Source organism: Antechinus flavipes, chromosome 1, assembly GCF_016432865.1.
Source record: "Antechinus flavipes isolate AdamAnt ecotype Samford, QLD, Australia chromosome 1, AdamAnt_v2, whole genome shotgun sequence".
Taxonomy (NCBI): domain Eukaryota; kingdom Metazoa; phylum Chordata; class Mammalia; order Dasyuromorphia; family Dasyuridae; genus Antechinus; species Antechinus flavipes.
The window spans coordinates 159,549,965-159,576,583 of NC_067398.1; the positions used below are offsets into that span (position 1 = coordinate 159,549,965).

General features: G+C 34.8%; 1 protein-coding gene and 1 long non-coding RNA gene across 2 annotated transcripts in view; one reads left to right on the forward strand and one right to left on the reverse strand.

Annotated features, from left to right (window-relative positions):
- The window catches only part of LOC127558789 (uncharacterized), a 213,002-nt gene that overhangs the window by 182,120 nt on the left and 4,263 nt on the right, over positions 1–26,619 (reverse strand). The gene's annotated exons all lie outside the window — the stretch shown is intronic.
- The window catches only part of POC5 (POC5 centriolar protein), a 62,330-nt gene continuing 54,276 nt past the window's right edge, over positions 18,566–26,619 (forward strand). The window contains exons 1-2 of the mRNA XM_051992093.1: positions 18,566–18,682; positions 22,199–22,293. Coding sequence (XP_051848053.1) covers positions 22,210–22,293 — 84 coding nt within the window. The 5' untranslated portion in view covers positions 18,566–18,682; positions 22,199–22,209. The remainder of the gene's footprint in view (positions 18,683–22,198; positions 22,294–26,619) is intronic.

The following is a 26,619-nucleotide window of genomic DNA, read 5'->3' on the forward strand; positions in this document are numbered from 1 at the left end:
TAGCCTTATTCAAGAAATTCGAGGGGCTACCTAACTTCCAGGAGCAAATATAAATTTTTTTTTTTTCGGGGAAAGTCCTTCATCACCTGACATCAAGGTTTTTTACCCACTCTTTGCTCACTTTAGCCAACCTGACCTTACGATTCTTCAGACCAGATGTTCCATCTCCTACCACTGTTCCTTTGTACTACTTATCCCCAATGCTAATAATAATAATAACATTTACATACCTCTTCCTATGTACCAGGAACTGTGCTAAGTGCTTTACAGTTATTTCACTTGATCCCCACAGCATTAGGTAACATTATTATCCTTATTTTACAAATGAGGAAACTGAGGCAGAAAGCGGTTAAGTGACATGCCCAGAACTACATAGCCAGCAAATGTCTGAGACAGGATTTGAACTCAGGTTTTTGTGATTCCAAGTCTAGCACTGCAACCATTGTATAAATGGATACCTAGCTGCCTATCTTTCCTTTCATGATATTAAGAGACACTCTGTTGTATAAGCAAGCTGTGCTTAACATAACAACAATCCTTTGTGCTCACTCTCTGGTAAAATCACATGATTATTAGATTACTTTGAGCAGCAGCAGGTGATCTCTGAGCTTGGACAAGTATTGGACAAGCTCAAACAAGCACCCTATTTTGATCATGAAGTCATAAAATAAATCACACTTATGACAGTTGCTGTTATCCCTCATTATCAGGGCTAAAGTTCACTGGCCAACCATTGGCATAAGTATCACAATCTCCCACACAGCCTCAGGTCCTCCCACTAGGGACAGGCCCCGTATGTCTAGATCTCTCCTTGCTTACAAGCTGTTTCTATCACTTTGAAATTAAACTTCTCTTTGATTCCTGACTCTTCTGTCTCTAACCAGCTCTGAGCAGACCCAGCAGCCCACACATTAGAGGCCAGTTTGGTCCCATTGATATTAATTGGTGTCAGATGTGGGAATGAACATGGAACCTAGTCACAGATTCTCTGGTACAAGAGGAAACAGACTAGGCACAGGAGAAATTTATTTCTCTGGAGTTTGACATGCTCATCACCACCCGCAATCTGGTGAGTTCTCTGCCTTTGTTCCTGCTCCAAACCCTGAGCTCCTACCTTGGTTAAGCTTACCATTCTTTATGAGGAAAACTCCAGGGCCCCTCCAGTGTCCCATTTCGTCTTGGATCACCGTGGTAAAGATAGCCTTTCTTAAATTGCCTGCCTGTTAATTGTTCCCTCTGCATACTTCTGTTTTTTTAAACCGCACACCTCTGTAAAGTTGAAACTACATGCTCTTTGCCTTTAAATGGACTGTGACTGCATATTTTGTTAAAACTATCTACCCTGTATATGAATATTATGCAATATTACTGTTCTGTAAGAAATGAGCAGCAGATTGATTTCAGAAAGGCCTGGAGAGACTTACATGAACAGATGCTGAGTGAAATAATCAGGACTGAGAGCTCATCATACACTTCAACAATACTATATGATGATCAATTCTGATGGACATGGCCATCTCCAGCAATGATAAGAACCAAATCAGTTCCAATAGAGCAATAATGAACTGAACCAGCTACATCCAGGGAAAGAACTCTGGGAGTTGACTAAGAACCACTACATAGAATTCCCAGTCCCTCTATTTTTATCCACCTGCATTTTTTATTTCCTTCACAGGCTAATTGTACACTATTTCAAAGTCTGATTCTTTTTGTACAGCAAAATAACTGTTTGGACATGTATACATATATTGAATTTAACTTATACTTTAACATATTTAACATGTATTGGTCAACCTGCCATCTGGGAGAAGTGGGGGGGAGGAAGGAAGGAAAAAGTTGGAACAAAAGGTTTTGCAGTTGTCAATGCTGAAAAATTGCCCATGCATATATCTTGTAAATAAAAAGCTATAATTAAAAAAATATTATCTACCCTGAGCAAGTCACTTAACCCCAATTGCCTCAGCGCAAAAAACAAAATGTTTCTGGGTCTGTTTGTATCTAATTTGTCATTTTGTCTGCATTTGTATCTTTATAAAATATAAGAGATCTATGTTGTATTTCTGTCGTGAGCTAGATTCTATTAACTCCAAAGATTTAAAATACAACCTATCAGAAAAGAATTTCTAAGGGCCAAGAGTTTAGAATAATGGGAAAGATAAATGAATTTACATAGATAAAGCAATTGTTCCAGTAAGTGGGACTAACTCTCAGTTTAGGTTTTTCATGGTAGATTAGATTATAAGAAAAGAGAAAAAAATCTGAAGACACTTTCCCCCCGTCATTTCAGCTTTGGCTATGTTGAAATTACAGAAATAAAGTCAGATAATCAAAGTTTGTAGAACGACTAAAAAACATTTTGGTAGATTAAGCAGTTTGGAAATTAATCATTTTAAGACTTCAGGGGAAAATTCCTGACACTTTGGGATAATTCCAGGAACTCACTTCCTTCTCAAGTGTCTTACTAAGTTTTGGGATACCATTCTGTAGAATTTGTTTTAATGAAAAATAAGGATTAGATTTTGTAAAAGTTTTTAAAGTAGATGACAAGATTAACAGCTTCAGTGTTCTAGAGTAATGAAGCACTACAGCTAATTTGGAAGTAATCCCAAAATGAAGTTTGCACCTTATCTAAGTCACAGAGATTCTTGTGATTCTTCCAGGTCAAGAGAATGTTCTCCTTGTTAACCCCTCTCATTCTGGGTCAGATTCCCAAATACAGGTGTTGAAAAAAATGCTAAAAAAAAGTAGGAAAACTTGAATTATGATCCACTTGTACAAATTTATTAGCTGTGCAATTTTAGGCAAGTTATCTATTTCTATTTGTCCCCATTTCCTGATCTGTAAAAAGAAAAATAATAATGATACCTGTCTTCCAGGATTGTTGTGAAGATCAAAATAATATAATGATTGTAAAGTATTATAACATATAACATTGTTATAATTATGTCCCTCTCTTTCCTTTTATAGTAAAGTATAATACTAAATCTATTAAATAATGAGTTGATACTACAACAACTCTTTATAATTGTGTGGCTTAGAGAGGTGAGTAACCACCATGAAAAAAAAAATCTGGAGATATCTCTAGGGAGCAAAAGGAAGATTTATTATATGTTCTTGAGAGTAGCAGGTTCCCCTCTAGTTGAGCAAGCAATCAAAGAGAGGAGGCACTTTTGGAGACATATCAGCAGTTTAAATAGTTCCTAATGCAAAAACCCCTCCCACTACTGCCCTCATCCTCATTGGCTGAGGATCTTACATTCTAAATGTGAGAATTACCCAGGAAATTGAACTTTGGTCAATAGCAGCCCATATTTGATTGAGGTAGGAAGGAAATGATGTCATGGAAAAATAGTAGGAAGGGGAGGTAGATACGTCCTTGGGTTGATGCCCTATAATAGAATGCAAGTATGAACATCTTAAAATTTTAACCTGTATTTGCAGCCAAATTGTTCTAAAGGTATGATCTTCTCCTTAGGGGGAAATGACTAGACAAGGTAATAAAATAATGTAATGTGAAAGTTTTCTAAATAAATGAATAGTAAATTTTGAGAAACAGGATTAGTGTTTTCTTTAAGAGCTATATAATATGTATATGATTGTCTTCCAAATGTATCTATCATGGAAATATAGTCTTTGAGTATGTTTTAGTAATAAATTCTCAAAATTGGATGAAGAATTTTACACATAAATTGTATTGATAATGATAAGAAAAGTGAAATTATCTTAAAGTATCTGTCTGATAAGGACAAAATATTCATTTTATAGTTGGACCCTAAAATATATATATATTTTAATTCTTTTATCAGGTACAGGATTTGGGTAAGGATATAAACATTAGATGGTATACAAACAAATTCTCTGAAGTTTAAAAATTGAAGAACCAAATTTACTAAATTATATTAAAGCAGAATTATCTGGGAACCTCTAGATTTGGAACTGGAAAAGCAGAGTCCCCATTAGAGCTGTCCTGGGAATAAAGTCTACAATCCAAGAAAAGATATCTAGGGAATAGACAAACATGAGACATCTGGGACTTAAAATATGCTGAAATGAATATTGAGAATGGATTACTAAAATATAAGGAAACGATGTTAATTAATAGTTATAACTTTGCTTTGGACTTTTGTTTTTAAATGTTAATATTTTATATTTTGATAACCTTGGTGACATGTCAATCTCCCTTCTCAAAACTAGAGTATTGTGTCTAAGTAATTTAATCTGTAGTGTAACATTAATGTAACCTGACTTAATGTAATTATGATCACTAGTTATTGCTACTGAAAAAATTCTAGCTTTGACTACACAGATCTTTCTCATAAAGGCTTTTTAGTATACTGCTCAGATTTGCCATAGCTTTCCTACCAAGGAGGAAGTGCCTTTCAATATCATGGCTACAATTGCCATGTGAAGTGATCTTTGAATTCAAGAATAGAAAATCTGGCAGTGATTCCATTTCTTCTCCTTCTAATTGTTAGGAAGTGATGGGATCAGTTGTCAAAACCTTAATTTTTTTATGTTAAACTTCAAGTCAACTTTGATATTCTCCCTTTCACCCTTATCAAAAGGTTTCTTAATCTCTTTTCTACCATCAGGGTGGTATTGTCTGCATATCTGAGATTATTGATATTTCTCCTAGCATCCTAATTCTGCATTTTTATTTGTCCAGCCTGGCATTTTGCTTGACATATTCTACATACAAGTTAAGTAACTAAGGTAAATAAGTTATAAAGTAAATAAGCAAATAAGGCAAAAATATGCATCCTTGTTATACTCTTTTTCCAATCTTAATCATTTGTTTGCTGTTCAGTTCTCACAGTTGCTTCTTGAAATTGTATAAGAGTTCCTTAGGAGACAAATAAGGTGTTTGGAACTCCTGAGTACTTTGAGGACTTGCCACATTTTGTTGTAATCCACACAGTCTAAAGCTTTAGTATGTAGTCACTGAAGTAGAAATAGATATTTTTCTGGAACTCCCTTGCTTTCTTCATAATCCAGCGAATGTTGGCAATCGTTAGTTCCTCTGCCTCTTTGAAAACCAGCAAGCTCTTCTAGGAATTATTGGTTCACATATTGCTGAAGCCTAGTTTGAAGAATATTAAATATAACATTGCTGGTGAATGAAATGAATGCAATTTTTTGGTAATTTGAATATTACTTTGGCAATGCCCTTCTTTAGGATTGGGACATAACTGATCTTTCTAATTCAGTGGCCACTATTGATTTTTTTTTCCAAATGTGTAGGCATATTGAATACGGTACTTTACCAGTGCCAACTTTAAGAATTTTAAATGGCTCACTGGCATTCTGTCACCTCCACTAGTCTTTCCTCTGGTTCACTTGACTTCATTCTCCACAATTGGTAACCACACCATTATGGTTATCAATGATGTGAAAAATCTTTCTTGTATAGTTCTTTGGGGTATTCTTGTTACCTGTTATTAATCTCTTCTGCATCTGTTAAGACCCTATTATTTTTGTCTTTTAATATGCCTATTTTTGCTTGAATCATTCCTTTGATGTCTCTAATTTTCTTGAAAAGATCTCTTTGCTTTCCCATTCTATTGTTTCCTTCAATTTTTTTTTTTTTTTGTATTTTTCATTTAAGAAAACTTTATCTCTCCTTGCTATTTTCTGGAATTCTGCATTCAGTTGGATATAGCTTTCCCTTTCTCCTTTATTTTTTGCTTCAACTATTTGCAAAGCCTTATCTGAGAACCATTTTGATCTTTCTTGTTGGGTTGTTTGTTGTTGTTGTTGTTTGGTTGGTTGGTTGGAGGGTTTTTTCTGTCTTCTGATATTTTGAAGCTCTGTCCATAGTTCTTCAGGCACTTCATCTACCAGATTTAATCCTTTAAATTTATTTTTCACTTCTACATTATATTCAAAATGGATGCTATTTAGATCATATTTATATGGTGTGATGGTTTTCCCTACTTTCTTCACTTTAAGTCTGAGTTTGATTAATGTTTTGTCAGTTTGCCATGGATCTGACAATATCTTAAACTACCTCCATCAAATGTTTTCAAATCAAATCTATTTTTATGTAAAGTATATGTTTAATTTTCAACAGAAATATACATAAAAATATGATTTATTTAATAGAAATTCACTTTCTACTTTTTTAAAAACACATCTATTATAGTTTTAAAATGATAAAGAGAGAGGTACAAAAGTTGTTTCAGCCAGGATCTCTGGCCAGAGTATCTGCTCCTTAATGGGATCATGATAGGACCAACCTCTCCTCCACAGCCATAACTCTGAAGGCTCTTGGTTTTAGCACTTCCTTCAAGAGATACTGGGCTGTTCTTTGTAGTGGCCAGAAACTGGAAACTGAGTAGATGCCCATCAATTGGAGAATGGCTGAATAAATTGTGGCATATGAATGTTATGGAATGTTATTGTTCTGTAAGAAATGACCAGCAGGATGATTTCAGAAAGGCCTGGAGAGACTTACATGAACTGAAATGAGCAGGACCAGGAGATCATTATACACTTCAACAACAATACTATATAATGATCAATTCTGATGGACGTGGCCCTCTTCAACAATGAGATGAACCAAATCAGTTCCAATAGAGCAGTAATGAACTGAACCAGCTACATCCAGGGAAAGAACTCTGGGAGTTGACTATGAACCACTACATAGAATTCCCAATCTCTCTATTTTTGTCCATCTGCATTTTTGATTTCCTTCACAGGCTAATTGTACAACATTTCAAAGTCCGACTCTTTTTGTACAGCAAAATAATTGTTTGAACATGTGTACATATATTGTGTTTAACTTATACTTTAACATATTTAACATGTATTGGTCAATCTGCCATCTGGGGGAAGGGGTAGGGGGAAAGCGGGAAAAAGTTGGAACAAAAGGATTTGCAACTGTCAATGCTGAAAAATTATCTATGCATATATCTTGTAAATAAAAAGCTATAATAAAAAATTTTTTAAAAAAAGAAAGAAATATTGAAAACTATCTTTACAATTATTTAGAAAAATAAAATATTACTGAAAAAAAATTTTTAAAGAGAGATACTAGGCTGTAGAGGAGAGATTTTTACCAATCTCAGGCATCAGTAACAAATCATCATAAGGCAGAATCTTCATTCAGATTCCTCCCCCTTAAACTCTACTCCCACCCATCAGGCTTAGTTACTCTTAATTTGACATAATATTCCTTTTCCCAATCTCATTCCCTTAGTGTGAGCTAAACACATTCTTACTAACTAGCTCTCCTTTTTTTTTGATATTCATTATCTCTCAGCAATATCTTCTGTCAAAGTATTTCTATTTAATAGACATGTTAGTGTTTCCAAAGCTACAATTCAACTTACATTCTTTCCATTTTAAACAGATATTTTCCTTTGCAGGGTACACCTCAAACCCTCTTCTTTAGATTTAGGAAGCATTCTATTTTATTAATAACAGATTTCCAAATCAGTAAAAAAATAAATAAAATACTAGCAATTTCGTTATATCTTGGGAATATTTCCACAAATATGTAAGCATAATCCATTTACCTCACCATAGTCAAAATGTTTCTTCTGGTTGTTTTTCTAATTCTAAGGGGAATACCTTTTTTGGGAACTGTAGCTCCTTAGTTATTAAAACATTAATTCTATTAATAAACATTAATTTTACTGCATAGTTTAGCAAATCTTACAAATAGCAGATATTTGAACCCCAGAAATAATCATCTAGAGTCACTTCTGAAGTACTAATTATCTCATTGGTAGATTTGGAATCTACAAAAGTAGATTCAGTACAAATTTCCCTTCAAGCATGAGAGCTAGTGAAGAAAATACATTTCATATGATACTTAGTCTTTGAATAATTATTAAAGATCTACTATATATAAAGCACTATATTTGATGCTAAGGAGGAATACAAAAGAAATATGGTAGTCCTTGCCCTCTAGAAATTTACAATAAAGGCAAAATGAACAAAAGTAAAAACACTTTTAAAGAAAGGTTGAAAAGAAAATGTGATGTATCATTGGCAGAAATTGGAAGATACGTATGCAAAATTTATCTGCAATAAACATAGATTTATTAAGCACTTACTATGTACTTGATACAGTGCTAAACATTATAAGTACAAAGACAAAAACAAAACAGACACTATCCTCAAGAACCTTGAGTTTTTCAGCTATGAAGAGTTATCTATTATATTCAACCCATTCTACTTGTGTTGTCCATGAATTTTGATGGAGTATATCTTAATAGACATAGTCCCCAGCTTTTTCTTCACTGAATTTTCCAATAGAAACAGAAAATGGATTGATGCTTCTAGTACAACTTCAATGTCCATATGTCACTGTGGCCAGCTGGGCTAATGACATGAATTTGCATAAGACAAAGGAGCAAGAAGCACCAAAGTGAAGACTCTTAGCAGGAAAAATATGAAACTGGGGAAAAGAGAATGGCTACCATGACTAGAGAAAACCACAAGTTTTACATCATAATGGTTATTGTAGTTATGGTCATTTTCTTGTTTTTGTCAATAACAGACTAAAGAGCTATTGCAGCAGGCTGCACCATGAAAGAGCAATAAGACTTCTAATCCTACTGGCATGGGATCCATGGACTTGATGTGACCATATGGTTCTTTGGTCTTTATGTTTTTTATGAGATACTGTGACCATAAAACCTTGAAAGATTTATGTAGTGTTAAGAGATACCATAAATACAAAGCAGGAATCATCAAGACTATGTAGTACTAGAGGGTGGAGTGGAGAAAGTAAATCAATAGAACAAATCAGATAAGAAAGAATCAGAAACTTAACTCAATAAGTGACTGTTTGATAAACTCCAAAACATAAATTGTTTGGTAAATATTCCCTATTTAATGAGAATTTCTGAAGAAAATGAATAGCATTATGACAGAAATTAGTTTTAGATAAACCTCTTTCATATATAACACAATAAGCTCAAAATGGATCTGTGACTTGAATATAAAAAGTCACTCCCTCTAACTAAATATGAAGAGATACAGATCAGCAATCTTTCATAACTATGGCTAGAGGATTGTCTCTTTTTCTGCTTATATTTATATTCCTAAGGGATACATATAATGTAAAATATCCTAATTTTTATTATATTAAATTGAAATTCACATAGCATGGATAAGGAAAACTTAATGGAAGGAAAATATTCTTGAATAAAGTATTTCTAATAAGTACCTGATTCTAATTTTTACCTGATGATATGCCTATTTTAGAGAACATGAAACAAAATCAAATGACAACACTCTTATAATAATTTATTATAATCTAAAAATATTAATAGGAATAAAAGAAGATGAAGAGGTCTCTAAGTATTTGTTTTCTATTGATGTAGAAATTATGTGGGTATTAGAAGTGTTTTTAATTGGTTTTAATTTGTTTTTAACCAAAAGAAACTTTTCTTCAATTTTCATTAGAAAAAAATCTTAACTTTATTTTGAGATGATTAATTAAATTATGAGCATCTTTTAACTATAATTCTTCAGTGCCATTGTGATGGTTTTTTGATTTTGATATCATTTTGATCTTTATTACAATAATTCCCTCCTAACCTCATGATTTTTAGGTTGTACTCTGTACAAAAATATTGCAGCACTTTGTAACTTCTTTGTAACAAATCTCATTTGTTTCCAAAAAAAAAAAATAAATAAAGGACACACAATATTAAAAATATACAGAATATTGTTTCATCACAAAAAAGAAGTATTTGCTTTTCAAGATCTAAAGGGAACTTAGAAAAATATATAAGGCCGGATTCAAAGGATATGAACAGTCTCAAAAGAATTGCAAATTGTATCAAATATTGTTCCAAATCATTATAATGAGAATACAAATCAAAACATCTCTAACTTTTTACCTCATGTCTGGAAAATTAGTAGATTTTCATGTGACAAACAAAACCTCCAAGAGACAGAGCTTCTCGGTAATTAATAATCATTTTACTAATTTAGTTAAATAATAATAAATTGATGATCAGTGGCTTCTCTCAATAACCAGTGACACCACAGGAGACTCTGAAATGTCTTCAATCACATGTGTACCTTCTGAAAGGGAATTCCCCTAACAAATGAAACTCATTCCTAATTGGAGGACATTTAATGAGAGGTGAGCTACCTGTCTTCAGATCCTTTTGCTGAAAATGTGACTTGATCATGGGACTGAGCAGACTTAAGGCATCTGGCCTGGGGCGGCCATTCCATCCCAACTCCTCTGGTTAGTTTTCTCCTTCATGAGCTATTCTTAAAACAATATTGTTGTTATGTATACAAAATACTCTTGGTTCTGCTCATTTTGCTTTACATTATTTTATGTAAATCTATGAATTTCTTTTAAAAGCAACAAGCTCCTTTTTTCTTATATCTAGTAGTATTCCATCACAATACCATCACAATAATATATACCAAAACTTTTTCAGCCATTTCCCAATTGATGAGCATTTCTGTAATTTCCAATTCTTTGCCACCACAAAGAGAGCAGCCATAGATATCTTAGAATATACAGATTCTTTTCCTTTTCCCCTATTCATCTTTGGAAAAAGATCTAGTAGTGGTATATCATTTTAATATGAATAATTTGGTTTTCTTTTCTCTCTTTTTTTAATCAAATTAACCAATTTTGTCTCTATTTTATTGGCTTTTCCATAAAACTATTAATTTTATTCATTCAATAGGCTTTTTATATTTATTTTTGTTACTCTTATCTCTAATTTTTGCATTTTCCAATTTAATGTTTAATTGGGCATTTTTAGTTTGTTTTCTTTCTAGTGTTTTTAATTACATATGGAATTGATTGTTTCTGCATTTTTCCTGTTTTATTAATGCATTTAGAGATATGGTTATTTCTGTTTTATGGGAGAGTTCTATCTTAGTATCCTTAAGGAATATAAATTAGTAAAAATTAATTTACTAATACCAATGTATCGTTGGTGGAATTGTGAACTGATCCATTATGGAAAGCAATTTAGAACTTTGTCCAAGGGCTATAAAACTGTGCATATCCTTTGACTCAGCAATATCACTATTAGGTCTATATCCCCAAAAAATCAAAGGACAATGAAATTAAATATATGTACAGAAATATTTACAGCAGATCTGTTTGTGGTTGCAAAGAATTGGAAACTGACCAAAGCCTATCAGTTGGGGAATGGCTAAACACGTTGCAAAATATAATTGTGATAGAATATTATTATTCTCAAAGAAATAACAAAGGGAATGGTTTTAAAACGCTGGAAAAACTTTTGTGAACTGATGCAAATTGAAGTGAGCAGAACTAAGAGGAAATTGTGCATGGTAACAGAAATGTTATCATTGATCAATTGTGAAAGACTTAACTACTTTGATCAAGACAATGATTCAAAACAAATCTAAAGGATTTGTAATGAAAAATGCTATTCATCTCCAAACAGAGAACTGATGGTATTGTAAGTACAGATTAAAGCATATTGTTTTTCATTTTCCTTATTTTTCTTTTTCACAATATATCTAATATTTAATAATGTTTTATTTGACTTCACATGGATAATGCTTTAGCCTATAGATTGCCTTTTCAATAGATAGGGAAGTGTTGGAGGGAGAGAGAATTTGGAATTCAAAATGAATGTTTTAAAATAGTTTTTTTTTTTTAATTATAGGGAAAAAAACAAAAAGAAGGGAACCTCAGTAAGATGTAAGCTCCTTGAGGGAAGAAGATTTCTTGGCTTTATTTGTATCCCCTAGAATCTTATCAAGTAACTTGCATATACCAGGTATTTAATGCTTTCCATTGATTCCACCAAACTGTCCTTTCTTTGACTGAAAGACACCTTAAAGATAATTGTGTAAGTGAGAAATATGAGAGTATCATCCATATAAGCAGATTTTTATGGGACAATGAAGTCTGGTTGATGGTGTTGTGGCAATATCTTTAACATTTACCTTTTTATATTATTATTATAGCTTTTTATTGACAGAACATATGCATGGATAATTTTTCAACAATGTCCCTTGAAATGACTTCTGTTCCAACTTTTCCCTTCCTTCCCTCTACCCCCTCTCCTAGATGGCAGGCAGTCTCATACATGTTAAACATGTTAAAGTATATCTTAAAAACAATATATGTGTACATTTTTATACAGTTCTCTTGTTGCACAAGAAAAATCGGATTCAGAAGGTAAAAATAACCTGGGAAGAAAAACAAAAATGCAAACAGTCCACATTCATTTCCCGGTGTTCTTTCTCCCACTGTAGCTGATTCTGTTCACTGATCTTGAACTGAATTGGATCTTCTCATTGCCAAAGATATCCATTTCCATCAGAATTGAGCCTCATATGGTATCGTTGTTGAAGTGCATAATGATCTCCTGGTTCTACTCATTTCACTTAGCATCAGTTCATGTAAGTCTCTCCAAGCCTTTCTGTATTCATCCTGCTGGTTATTTCTAACAGAACAATAATATTCCATAACATTTATATATCACAATTTACCCAGCCATTCTCCAATTGATGGGCATCCATTCATTTTCCAGTTTCTAGCCACTATGAAAAGGGCTACCACAAACTCTTTTGTACATACAGATCCCTTTCCCTTCTTTAAAATCTCTTTGAGATATAAGCCCAGTAGTAACACTGATGGATCAAAGGGTATGCACAATTTGATAACTTTTTGAGCATAGTTCCAAATTGTTCTCCAGAATGGTTGTATCCATTCAAACTCCACCAACAATGCATCAATGTCCCAGTTATCCCACATCCCCTCCAATATTCATCATTATCTTTTCCTGTTGTCTTAGCCAATTTGACAGGTGTGTAATGATATCTCAGAGTTGTCTTAATTTGCATTTCTCTGATCAATAGTGATTTAGAACACCCTTTCATATGACTAGAAATAGTTTCAATTTCATCATCTGAAAACTGTCTGTTCATATCCTTTGACCATTTATCAATTGGAGAATGGCTTGATTTCTTATAAATTAAGAGTCAATTCTCTATAGACTTTGGAAACGAGGCCTTTATCAGAACCTTTAACTGTAAAAATGTTTTCCCAATTTATTGCTTCCCTTCTAATTTTGTCTGCATTAGTTTTGTTTGTACAAAAGCTTTTTACTTTGATATAATCAAAATTTTCTATTTTGTGATCAATAATGATCTCTAGTTCTTCTTTGGTCACAAATTCCTTCCTCCTCCACAAATCTGAGAGGTAAACTATCATACATTCTTCTAATTTATTTATAATCTCATTCTTTATGCCTAAATCATAAACCCATTTTGATCTGATCTTGGTGTAGTGTGGGTCCATGCCTAGTTTCTGCCATATTAATTTCCAGTTTTCCCAGAATTTTTTGTCAAATAGTGAATTCTTATCCCAAAAGTTGGGATCTTTGAGTTTGTCAAAGACTAGATTACTACAGTTATTGACTATTTTGTCCTGTGAACCTAACCTATTCCACTGATCAACTAGTCTATTTCTTAGCTAATACCAAATGGTTTTGGTGACTGCTGCTTTATAATATAGTTTTAGATCAGGTACAGCTAGGCCACCTTCATTGGATTTTTTTTTTCATTAGTTCCCTTGAAATTCTTGACCTTTTGTTCTTCCAGATGAATCTTGTTATTTTTTCTAAATCAGTAAGATAGTTTATTAGGAGTTTGATTGATATAGCACTAAATATATAGATTAGGTAATATTGTCATCTTTATTATATTCACTAGACCCATCCAACAGCACTTAATATTTTTCCAATTGTTTAGATCTGACTTAATTTGTGTGAAAAGTGTTTTGTAGTTTTGCTCATATAGTTCCTGATATTCCTTTGACAGATAGATTCCCAAATATTTTATGCTATTGACAGTCATTTTAAATGTAATTTCTCTTTGTATCTTTTGTTGTTGGATTTTGTTGTTGATGTATAAAAATGCTGATTTATGTGGATTTATTTTGTATCCTGCAACTTTGCTTTTTAGTAGAATCTCTGGGGTTCTCTAAGTATACCATCATGTCATCTGCAAAGAGTGATAATTTGGTTTACTCATTACCTACTCTAATTCCTTTAATTTCTTTCTCAACTCTTATTGCCAAAGCTAGAGTTTCTAATACAACATTGAATAGTAATGGTGATAGTGGGAAACCTTGTTTCACTCCTGATCTTATTGGGAATGGTTCCAGTTTATCCCCATTACATATGATGCCTACTAACAGTTTTGAATGCATGTTACTATTTTAAGGAAAAGTCCATTTATTTCTATTCTCTCTAGTGTTTTTAATAGGAATGGTGTTGGATTTTATCAAATGCTTTTTCTGCATCTAATGAGATGATCATATGGTTTTTGTTAATTTGGTTATTAATATAGTCAATTGTACTAATAGTTTTCCCAATATTGAACCAGCCCTGCATTCCTAGTATAAATCCTACTTGGTCATGGGGTATTATCCTGGGGATGATTTTCTATAATCTTTTTGCTAATATTTTTGTAATGTTCTTTTTTGGTTTTGATTTCCTTGGGAGCAGCCTTCATTTCAGCTCAGTAATCACCACAGGAACAGACAGGTGTTAAAGTCCAAATCCTTTATTATCTCCTTGCCTGGGGCCTCGGGCCAGCTTTCTTGAGGTTCTCCTGAATGTATCTTGGTTTCTGTGGGGGAGGCAGGAGGACCACAACCATGGTTTCTGTCTTCCCTAGTTCTGATTCTGGCTGAGTTTGTCCGAGTTTATATGCTCTCTTATCAAAGGTGTGAATCTTGTAGAATTATAGTAAGTACTAAGTACATGTACTGAACTAGAGAACTGTTAAGCACCATGCTAAACAACCTTTGTTGTCCCCACATATAGCATGGGAATGTCATTACATGCTCAAAGAGAAGCAGAGTAGACATTTCTTAGTCTCTTTTCCTAACCTTCTCCAAGGGAAACTTTAATTTCTGCCTGAGGAGTTTTAGGAGGTGAGGGCTAAATATTTGACCAATCTGCTTTCCTTAGACAAAGGAGATAAGCTAGAATCATACCTATTTGTTCCCTTACATATTATTAGTCTAGATCAGTGGTTCTCAAAGTATGGTCTAGAGAATCCTGGGGATCTCTGAAACCCTTTTAGAAGGTCTACAAATTCAAAAATTGTTTTTATTTCCAATATGGTAAATATCTATAAATATAATCCAGATAAAAACGCTTTGGAGAGATCCTCAATAATTTTTAATAGGATAAAGATAATGAAAACAAAAGTTTGAGAACCAATGGTCTAGATGATGTGGTTTTCAGATTCAAGCTAAACTTCTGATTGTTGTTCATTTTGGGGAGAGAAGTCTTCAAGTATTCAAATTTTCTTTGAGTCTAATGATGTCTCTGAGTCTCTTTGGGCTCTGCATTCACTTCAGGTGCTTCTGACTTTTAGCTTCAAGATGAAAGATGACAGCCCCACTTCAGGTCACTTAAGGAAAAGAATATGGGAAGAAACTAAAGTGAGAAGTTAGTATTCTCTATCTGTTTCTAACCCTGGCTGACTCTATTAGAGACATCAGGGAACTTTTTCTTGACTGGGATCTAGAATTCCTTCTTAGTTGATGTGAGCTACCTCAATCCATTGGGAGAGTTCCTTCACTCTATATTGTCTAATATATATTCTCATGTATATACTTTCTTTTCTTTTGCTACTGACTAAAATAAATGGATTTCTTTGTTATTTGCCATATATGTGTTCATTGTGGAACTGGTATCTGGTAAAGCATCAAGACAAATGCAGAGCTTGGAGTCCTCCTTTCTCCATTAAAGAATTAGATTGGCAGTTTAGCTTAAATCTGAAAATCCCATCTTCTAAACTAAAAATATTTAAGGAAACAGATAAATATTATTTTAGCCCAGTGCTTGTTCTCTCTGTGAAAAGCAGAGTGATCAGAGCTTCTGGTCCTAATTTCCTGCTTATACTCCTGACAAGAATTAAAGAGTTAGCCTCACTGTGAGGGAATAGACTAGGGACAGCTATTCTGCCTTCCTTTGAGCCACATAATGACATTCCTATGCTACATCTCAGCGATAGCCATTGCTACATAATTATTAGAAATTCTATGATGCAGCAAGGAGAATAGGAGGCAAAGTCTCATGCTGGAAATAGCTTTGATTTCCCCATATCAGCTACACAGCACTGTATGGATTGGACTCATGTGTTTCAGTTTCCTTTTCTGAAATTGTTTTTATTTTTTTATTTTGCTGGTTATTTTTATTTTTCTAGTTAAGCAATTAACTCCAAAACATTAAAGACCCTCAAAACAATTTTGGGATAAGCAAAGCTGGTTTAGGTAAAAAGGGAAGGAAATGGACAATAAAGTTCCTTGGTAGTATCTTTCTTTCCTAGACTATCATGCCAGGAGTCTCCCTATCATTCAACTTACACCCTCACAATTTTTTAAAAGGAAAATTCCAGTGGTCTTTAAAAATTATATAGAATTTTCAACTTTTTTATTATTTATCAAAGACATTTGTGACAACCTTCCCCCATCTTTATTTTCACTTTACCCCTTTTCCCTGATTTTCTTCTATTTTGGCCTTCTGTTTCCATATCTATCTGCTACCTCTCTTCTCCGTTTTTTTGTTACCTTTTCTTCTCACTTTCACTTTTTCCTCAGACAGAACAGAAATGGGGAAAGGGGCAGGGATGGGAAAAAATAACAGAATATAAAATGAGCTTCTATGGAACTATGAAAAGAAAAGTGGAAAAACTGGATTCCTCTAATTCAGAACACAATCTTTTTTTTTTTTTCTTGCTTAGAAATGGAAAGGAAGTGAAGAGTTTAAACATATTTGCTGTCAGTTTAAGTGCAAATGCATATTAAAATGACCATTGGATTTGGAGCCAAGGAGACCAGTACTCAGCTATTTACTCCTTCTATGACTTTGACTAAGTCAATTCACTTGTCATTTTTCTCATCTGTAAAATAAGAGGTTTAAACCAGATCTCTTTCAGCTTTAAAATACTCTGATTATATCCATGATCCTTTCTCCTACCTAACAGTTCTAAATTTCTCTCCTTGAAGCCAATAATGTAGGAAATGTGCTCTTGAAACAGAGATTGGGAATGAAAACAAATGCTTCCCCCTTCCCTTACAAAGGGCAAAATAGAGGCAAAAAGGTTCAGAAAGGAAGGACACCAACACAGAAATATGCTTAAAGCAGTTTTATACAACTACATGAAAAGAAACAGAAGCACAGAGGGATTCAGTTTATTCAGTACCCCAGGGAAACACTCAGATTTCAATATTCAGTCAGAAATAAGTGGTCATTGAAGTGAATTCAGCAACATGAAATGCATGTCACCAAACAGGAGAATCCCACGAATATTGATCATTTATTGGAGCTAAGTGATAGGACCTCAGATCACTTATCTTGGTCCTAATTTGTAAACCTTAGAACATTTTCCTCACTACACTTTGAGGCAGATACACAATTATATTCCTGTTTTACTGTTGTCCAACTTAAGATTCAATCCAGGAAGCATTAAACACTAAGTAGAATTCTCCTAGGAATTCTCTCATGGAGCTTCCGTTCTACTGTGCCTTAGTCTTTAATAAATGCTTGTCAAATTTAACTGAATTTAAAAGCCTTGTGTGTGTGTGTGTGTGTGTGTGTGTGTGTGTATTAGGGACTGGACCTTCCATTAGTTGTCAAATTTAACTGAATTTAAAAAGCCTTACTTGTATTTTTTTTTTAAAGGATTGGATCTGATTTCATTAGTTGTCAAATTTAATTGAATTTAAAAACCATAATTAACTTGTTACCTTTTTTTTGCACTGGACCCAATTTCCTTAGTTTAGGAAATTCCCTCTACCAATGCAGATCCATAACTGTTGTGCGATTTATAATTTTAGAGTTGCCTGAGGCACTGAGACGCCAGACAGGATGGAATAGAGGGGAGGACTTGAATTCAAGACTTAGATTTAAAGCTCCCCGGACATGAACCCAATTCTTCATTTTAAAAGTGAGGAACCAAGGCATAAATATAGCGCAGTATGAAGCAAGACTCCACGTACAATGCAGAGTCTTTCAGAGCCCATGGCCAGGTCTCTACTGACCACACCATTTGTCTTCTCACAAATCTACGGGCTCATGAATCTAGTTCAACCCTCTCATCTGAAAGGCAAGGAAACTGAGGCAAGCCTTTCGTATGGTCCTATACATCGTATGAGAGACCTGTCTTCCACAGGAGAAGGAGGATCAAATCTCTGGGTCTAAAGTCACGCCCAGGAATGCTCCCCATTTCCGCTTTCCCTAAGCTCCTCCTACCTACACCAAAAAGAGACAGCAAAGATCATCTAGCTAAGGCCGGAGTGTCTAGAAAGAACGCGCTTAAAGAACTAAACTGGGCATGCCCAGCAGCGAGATCCGTCCATGTTCGTTAAAACCCTTCAGAGCTTCCTTAGTAACGCTTGGGACCAGGGAACTCCGAAACCCCACCCCTTCGCGTGGAAACTCCCTTTCTTAATTGGATGAGGCCGGGCCAAGTGTTAAAAAGGGATAAAGAAGGCACCGCCCCTGAAGAAAACAACCAATCATAGGACATTTTACTGAAAGCGCAGAGCCAACCGACAGGATCCTCCTTAACTCCTCCAAGCAGTTTGAAACTGTCAGGCTACCGGGCCCGGGACCATCCTAAAGTTAACGCCGGTCTACCGCTGGAGCTGGCCAGACTAAAACCGGAGGTCACGAGCTAGCGCTGACAGGTGCGTGGTTCCGAGCCCCCGAGCGGGATCTGTCCGGTTACTTGGCTGGGGGGCAGGGGAACGTATTGGAGGATTTAAAAGTCCTGCTCTTGCTGGGCGCCGTTTAACGAAAGCAAGGGAGCTTTGATGACCCATTGCGGGACAGTGGAAGTGCTGCCCTTCTGCCCACTCGTGGTAGCGCTTTCTCCTTTCCCCACCTCTCCCAAATGCATCCGGGGGAAGGGACACCACCCAGTCCCCGGGGTAAAGTGAAAGAGTCCCGAATAGGGAAAGTGATGGTGTCATCTTGCAGCTGATGGGTTTTGTTTAAATCCCCCAGGCCTTCCTTCTTCTACTCTTTAAATTGTTAGCAGTCTGCGTTCATTGTTTTGTTGAATTCATTGTTTCTCAGTTACTACCTTTAAGTTAGTTTTTCTTGTCTCGGTTTTTTTTACTAAGTCAGCATGTTAATTTTAAAAGCCATCTTGCTAGTCTATATTTCTGGGGTTTTTTCCTGATTTTTTTTAAGAGATAGGAGGGAAAAGGGACTAGATTTTCCTCCCCCCAAGAAAAGATGAAAAAGAAAGAAAGAAAATGCATAGTAAAGCAAAACAAATTTCTACCTTGACCATGTCCAAAAATCTGATCATTCTGCACCCTAAGCCCATCAGTGAATTCAAAAGTCAGTATAGGAAATTTCAACTAAGGATGCTGGAAATTGTTTCAATTATTATTACACATGTTCTTATGTCCTTTAAGAATCATGAACAAGGGGCAGCTAAATGGTACAATGGATAGATCACCAGCCCTGAAGTCAGGAGGACCTGAGTTCAAATCTGGCCTCAGACACTTACCACTTCCTTGCTGGGTGACCCTGGGTAAGTCACTTAACCCCAATTGCCTCAGCAAAAAAAAAAAAGAAAAGAAAAAAAGTAATCATGAACAAACATCTTTCATATCTTTTCCATAGGAACTTTGGGGGTAGGTCAATTACTAATTAGAGAAAGTTGTCACATTTCCTTTTCCATCATGGAATTATAAGAACACCAAATAAACTAGATTAATCTGGCAGTAGAGTGCATAATTACATATTTTAGTCTTACTATGTAAAATAGGAAAGTAATTTGTCATAGATGTTCCTTTGAGTCAAATTACCACAGGATCCAATTATGAGAACTCTTCTGTTCTCTTTGAGAGAGAACACGATGAACAAATTGAGAGAGAACAAATGAAATTTGGATTCCAGGAGCAAGAAGCGAGTAACATGGTTTGTCATTGCATTGATCAGAATTCTTAAATCTTTCAAAGCTTTTATTTACATTGTTGTGATTACATAAATTAGTCTCCTGCTCCTGCTCATTTCAGTCTGTATCAGTTCACACAAGTCCTTGCCAGATTCCTTTGAAACCTTTTTTATGGCACAAAAAGATTATATTATAGTCACCTGAAAACAATCACTGAGCTCTTGAACATGTGTAGAATGAATGTATGCTGTTGTCAGGGCCCTCAGAAAAAAAAGAAAGGTATCTCAAAGAGAACAGAAGAGTTCTCATAATTGAATCCTGTGGTAATTTGACTCAAAGGAACATCTATGACAAATTACTTTCCTATTTTACATAGTAAGACTAAAATATGTAATTATGCACTCTACTGCCAGATTAATCTAGTTTATTTGGTGTTCTTATAATTCCATGATGGAAAAGGAAATGTGACAACTTTCTCTAATTAGTAATTGACCTACCCCCAAGTTCCTATGGAAAAGATATGAAAGATGTTTGTTCATGATTATTATTATTATTTTTTTTTTTTTTTTTTGCTGAGGCAATTGGGGTTAAGTGACTTACCCAGGGTCACCCAGCAAGGAAGTGGTAAGTGTCTGAGGCCAGATTTGAACTCAGGTCCTCCTGACTTCAGGGCTGGTGATCTATCCATTGTACCATTTAGCTGCCCCTTGTTCATGATTCTTAAAGGACATAAGAATATGTGTAATAATAATTGAAACAATTTCCAGCATCCTTAGTTGAAATTTCTTATACTGACTTTTGGATTCACTGAAAGTTCATTGATTTTCCACAACTCTATCCACAACACTTAGAATTAACTTCAAGTTGAAAGACTGTATTCTCTGCCTTGTCCTGTTTTTGAAAGCCTGAATTTGTATGACCAATGAGATAAATTACCACTAAAACAAAATGTGTCCCTTGGCATAGCACAACTAGAAATTTTGAAATTTACCACTATTTGAGTAGCACTGCTAGTTCATTTACTCTCATTCTACTGAAACCACTCTCTAAAATTACCAGTGATCTCTCAGTTGCCAAATCCAATGTTTTTTTTCTTAATACTTATTCTACTTGACTTCACTGTGGCTTTTGTCACTATTGCTCACTCTCTCCTCCTTGATCCTCTCTTCTAGACTTTTAGGGCACTACCCTATCCTGGTTCTCATCCTCCCCATCTGACTTAGTTTTTCTGTCTTCTCTATTAGATCCTCTTCTAGATCACGCCCTTTAATCATAGTTGTCTATCAGTGTTCCGTCCTGACCCTCTTCTTCCTCTATACTACTTGGTGATTTCATCAGCTTCTATGGTTTAATTACCATCTCTATTCTGATTAATGCTCAAATCTACCTACCCATACCTCCAATCTCTCATCTCCAAATGTTTTTAAAACATTTTGGACAGGATTTTAATAGACATCTTAAACTTAATGTGCCCAAAATGGAATTTATATTATCTTTCTCTCTAAATTCTGCCTATCTCCTATCTTCCCTGTTAATAGAGAGAGCAAGACCATCTCCCAATCCCTTAATCTCCATGCTGGATTATTTACTATCTCTCACCCCATCATATCCAATTTGTTGCCAAGGCCGTTAATTCCACTTTTGCAACATTGCTTGTATAGGTCCCCCCTCTGTCCTCTTGACACCTCTACTACCCTCTAGTGCAAGACCTCATCACCTCATGCCGGAACCCTTGCAATAACCTGCCCAGAGATCTGCCTGCCTCATTCAAATCTCTCCCTACTCCAATGCATCTTCCACTCAGCCACTAAAGTGATTTACATAAAGCTCAGGTCCAGTCATGTCACTCCTTAGTCAATAAACTTTAGTGACTTTCTGTTGTCTTCATGAGCAAAAACAAAATGCTGTGTTCACCTTTCAAAGTTCTTTATAACCTAGCGCCTTTCTACCTTTCCAATCTTTTGCCTTACTCTTTGATACATTCTCTTTGATCCAGTAATACTGGCCTCCTGGATATTCCACAAATAAGGGACCATCTCTTGGCTGTTGGTATTTTCTCTATTTCCCATCCATGAAGTGCTTTCCTTCCTTTGTTCTGCCTACTGATCTCTTTGGCTTCTAACAATCCTGTTTCCCCCTTCTTAGAATCTAGCACAACACTTTGTGCATAATAAATATTTGTTTTTTAACTTTTGTTGTAATAGGAATTTTTATTTAGAATTTTACTGCACATAACTGAAAAGATTTTACTTAAACTCAGAGGAAACTAAAGTTAACATTTCTTCTTTTACAGTTTTGTAAAGGATGTCCTCAGATGAAGAGAAAGCCTCAGCTACAGCTCTGCCAAGAGACATTGACCCAGATAGTTCAGTTTCTTCAAATCTTCAGGTAGGTTAGAGTTAATATCATCTAACCTTTCATGGCTTTTATAGGAATCATGAAGGATGGCCAGCTTAATGTGTAAATTCTAAGATTCAACAAATGCCTACATTTAGGTTAGTGTGGTACCTAGTACTTTTATCATGGCATCTTATACTTGGAATAGGTATTATGTTTGACATAATGGCAATAATCCCACTTTATTGGGATTACTTATGGGGGGAAGCTTTACTCCTACTATACACCCAAGAGAAACTGTTGTCCTTTTTAAAACAGGAGGGAAAAAAGTAAGTACATATGAAAAGAGGTACAGGGCAATATGTTGATTCCATTCTAATTCAGCAATATTATCTGTCCCCTTCTTTCCACCGTTACTTCTATAATCCAGGCCTTAATGACTTTTTGCTTGATCAAAGATAATAGTCCTCTTTCTTCCAATAGTTCTCTCCCACTTCCTCACTTTTGTATTTATGGTGCTCCCAAGATAATTTTTCTAATGAACAATACTATTCTAAAGAATAAACTCTTACCTACCTCCTTACTATCTTCCTAGTAAAATATAAACTCTTTTCCCTTGTATTCAAAGCCCTCAAAAGTGTGGCTACCTTTTTATAGCCAAGTACCTGTGTGTGAAATTGTCTGCTTTCTTCTATCTCTACTTTTAAAAATTATTTCATTCCATTGATGAGGATAGGCAAATCTGAAAGACTTTGCCTGATTTCTTTTTCTTTTTCTTTTTTAATTATAACTTTTTATTGACAGAATATTTGCCTGGGTGATTTTTTTTACATTATCCCTTGCACTCACTTCTGTTCTGACTTTTCCCTTCCCTCCCTCCACCCCCTCCCCTAGATGGCAAGCAGCATTACACATGTTAAATATGTTATAGTATATCCTAGATACAATATATGTGTGCAGAACCGAACAGTTGTCTTGTTGCACAGGAAGAATTGGATTCAGAAGGTAAAAATAACCTGGAAAGAAAAACAAAAATGCAAACAGTTTACACTCATTTCCCAGTGTTCCTTCTCTGGATGTAGCTGCTTCTATCCATCATTGATTAATTGGAACTGAGTTAGATCTTCATGTTGTCGAAGATATCCACTTCCTTCAGAATACATCCTCATACAGGTATCGTTGTTGAGGTATATAATGATCTCCTGATTCTGCTCATTTCACTTAGCATCAGTTCTTGTAAGACCTCGCCAGTCCTCTCTGTATTCATCCTGCTGGTCATTTCTTACAGAACAATAATATTCCATAACTTTCATATACCACAGTTTACCCAACCATTCTCCAATTGATGGGCATTCATTCATTTTCCAGTTTCTAGCCATTACAAAAAGGGCTGCCACAAACATTTTGGCACATACAGGTCCCTTTCCCTTCTTTAATATTTCTTTGGGATATAAGCCCAGTAGTAGCACTGCTGGATCAAAGGGTATGCACAGTTTGATAAATTTTGGGGGCATAATTTCAGATTATTCTCCAGAATGGTTGGATTCATTCACAACTCCACCAACAATGCATCAGTGTCCCAGTTTTCCCACATCTTCTCCAACATTCATCATTATTTTTTCCTGTCATCTTAGTCAATCTGAGAGGTGTGTAGTAGTATCTCAGAGTTGTCTTAATTTGCATTTCTCTGATCAATAGTGATTTGGAACACTCTTTGATAAGAGTGGAAATAGTTTCAATTTCATCATCTGAAAATTGTCTGTTCATATCCTTTGACCATTTATCAATTGGAGAATGGCTTGATTTCTTATAAATTAAATTATAATTATAATATAATTATTAATTAAATTATATTAAATAAATAATAATTATAATATAATTATAAATTAAGAGTCACTTCTCTATATATTTTGGAAATAAGGCCTTTATCAGAATCTTTAACTGTAAAAAATGTTTTCCCAGTTTGTTGCTTCCCTTCTAATTTTGTTTGCATTAGTTTTGTTTGTACAAAGGCTTTTTAATTTGATGTAATCAAAATTTTCTATTTTGTGATCAATAATGATGTCTAGTTCTTCTTTGGTCACAAATTCCTTCCTCCTTCACAAGCCTGAGAGGTAAACTATCTTATGTTCCTCTAATTTATTTATGATCTCGTTCTTTATGCCTAAATCATGGACCCATTTTGATCTTATCTTAGTATATGATGTTAAGTGTGGGTCCATGCCTAATTTCTGCCATATTAATTTCCAGTTTTCCCAGCAGTTATTGTCAAATAATGAATTCTTATCCCAAAAGTTGGGGTCTTTGGGTTTGTCAAACACTAGATTCCTATGGTTATTGACTATTTTGTCCTGTGAACCTAACCTATTCCACTGGTCAACTAGTCTATTTCTTAGCCAATAACAAATGGTTTTGGTGGCTGCTGCTTTATAATATAGTTTTATATCAGGTACAGCTAGGCCACTTTCATTTGATTTTTTTTTTTCATTAATTTCCTTGAAATTCTCAAACTTTTGTTCTTCCTTATGAATTTTGTTGTTATTTTTTCTAGGTCATTAAAATAGTTTCTTGGGAGTCTGATTGGTATGGCACTAAATAGGTTAGTTTAGGGAGTATTGTCATCTTTATTATATTTGCTCAGCCTATCCAAGAGCATTTAATATTTTTCCAATTATTTAAATCTGACTATTTGTGTGGAAAGTGTTTTATAATTTTGCTCAAATAATTCCTGACTTTCCTTTGGTAGATAGATTCCCAAATATTTTATGCTATCGACCGTTATTTTGAATGGAATTTCTCTTTGTGAGATACTAAAGAAGGGAAAGGGACCTGTGTATACCAAAATGTTTGTAGCAGCCTTGTTTGTAGTGGCTAGAAACTGGAAAATGAATGGATGCCCATCAATTGGAGAATGGTTGGGTAAATTGTGGCATATGAAAGTTATAAAATATTATTGTTCTGTAAGAAATGACCAGCAGGATGAATACAGAGAGGCTTGGAGAGACTTACATGAACTGATGTTAAGTGAAATGAGCAGAACCAGGAGATCATTATATACTTCAACAACAATACTGTATGAGGATGTATTCTGACAGAAGTGGATTTCTTCAACAAAGAGAAGATCTAACTCAGTTTCAATCGATCAATGATGGACAGAAGCAGCTACACCCAAAGAAAGAACACTGGGAAATGAATGTAAACTGTTTGCATTTTTGTTTTTCTTCCTGAGTCATTTTTACCTTCTGAATCCAATTCTTCCTGTGCAACAAGAGAGCTGTTCGATTCTGCACACATATATTGTATCTAGGATATGCTGTGACATATTTAACATGTATAGGACTGCTTGCCATCTGGGGGAGCGGGTGGAGGGAGGGAGGGAAAAAGTCGGAACAGAAGTGAGTGCAAGGGATAATGTAAAGAAATTTTTTTCAAAATAAAAAAATAAATAAAGTCTGGGGGAAAAAAAGAGAGTCATATGCACCCAGAGAGAGGACTGTGGGGACTGAGTGTGGATTTCAATATAGTATTTTCACTCTTTTTGTTGTTTGCTTGTATTTTGTATTCTTTCTCATTGTTTTCTTTTTTGATCTGATTTTTCTTGTGCAGTACAATAATTGTATAAATATATATATATTGGATTTAACATATATTTTAACATGTTTAACAAATATTAAGATTACTTGCTATCTAAGGAAGGGGGTGAGGGGAAGGGAGGGAAAAAATTTGAAACACAAACTTTTGCTAATGTTGAAAAATTATCCATGCAAATGTTTTAAAAATAAAAAGCTGTAATAAAAATAAAAAAGGAATTTCTCTTTGTATCTCTTGTTGTTGGATTTTGTTGGTGATGTATAAAAATGCTGAGGATTTATGTAGATTTATTTTGAATCCTGCAACTTTGCTAAAGTTATGAATTATTTCTAATTGCTTTTTAGTAGAATCTCTGGGGTTCTCTAAGTATACCATCATATCATCTGCAAAGAGTGATAGTTTGGTTTCCTCATTACCTACTCTAATTCCTTTAATCTCTTTCTCTACTCTTATTGCTGAGGCTAGCGTTTCTAATACAATATGGAATAATAATGGTGATAGTGGGCAACCCTGTTTCATCCTGCTCTTACTGGTAAAGATTCCAGTTTTTCCCCATTACATGTGATGCTTACTGACGGTTTTAAATATAAGCTCCTGACTATTTTAAGGAAAAGTCCAGGGGTCCTCAAACTACGGCCCACATGCCAGATGCGGCAGCTGAGGACGTTTATCCCCCTCACCCAGGGCTATGAAATTTCTTTATTTAAAGGCCCACAAAACAAAGTTTTTGTTTTTACTATAGTCCGGCCCTCCAACAGTCTGAGGGACAGTGAACTGGCCCCCTAT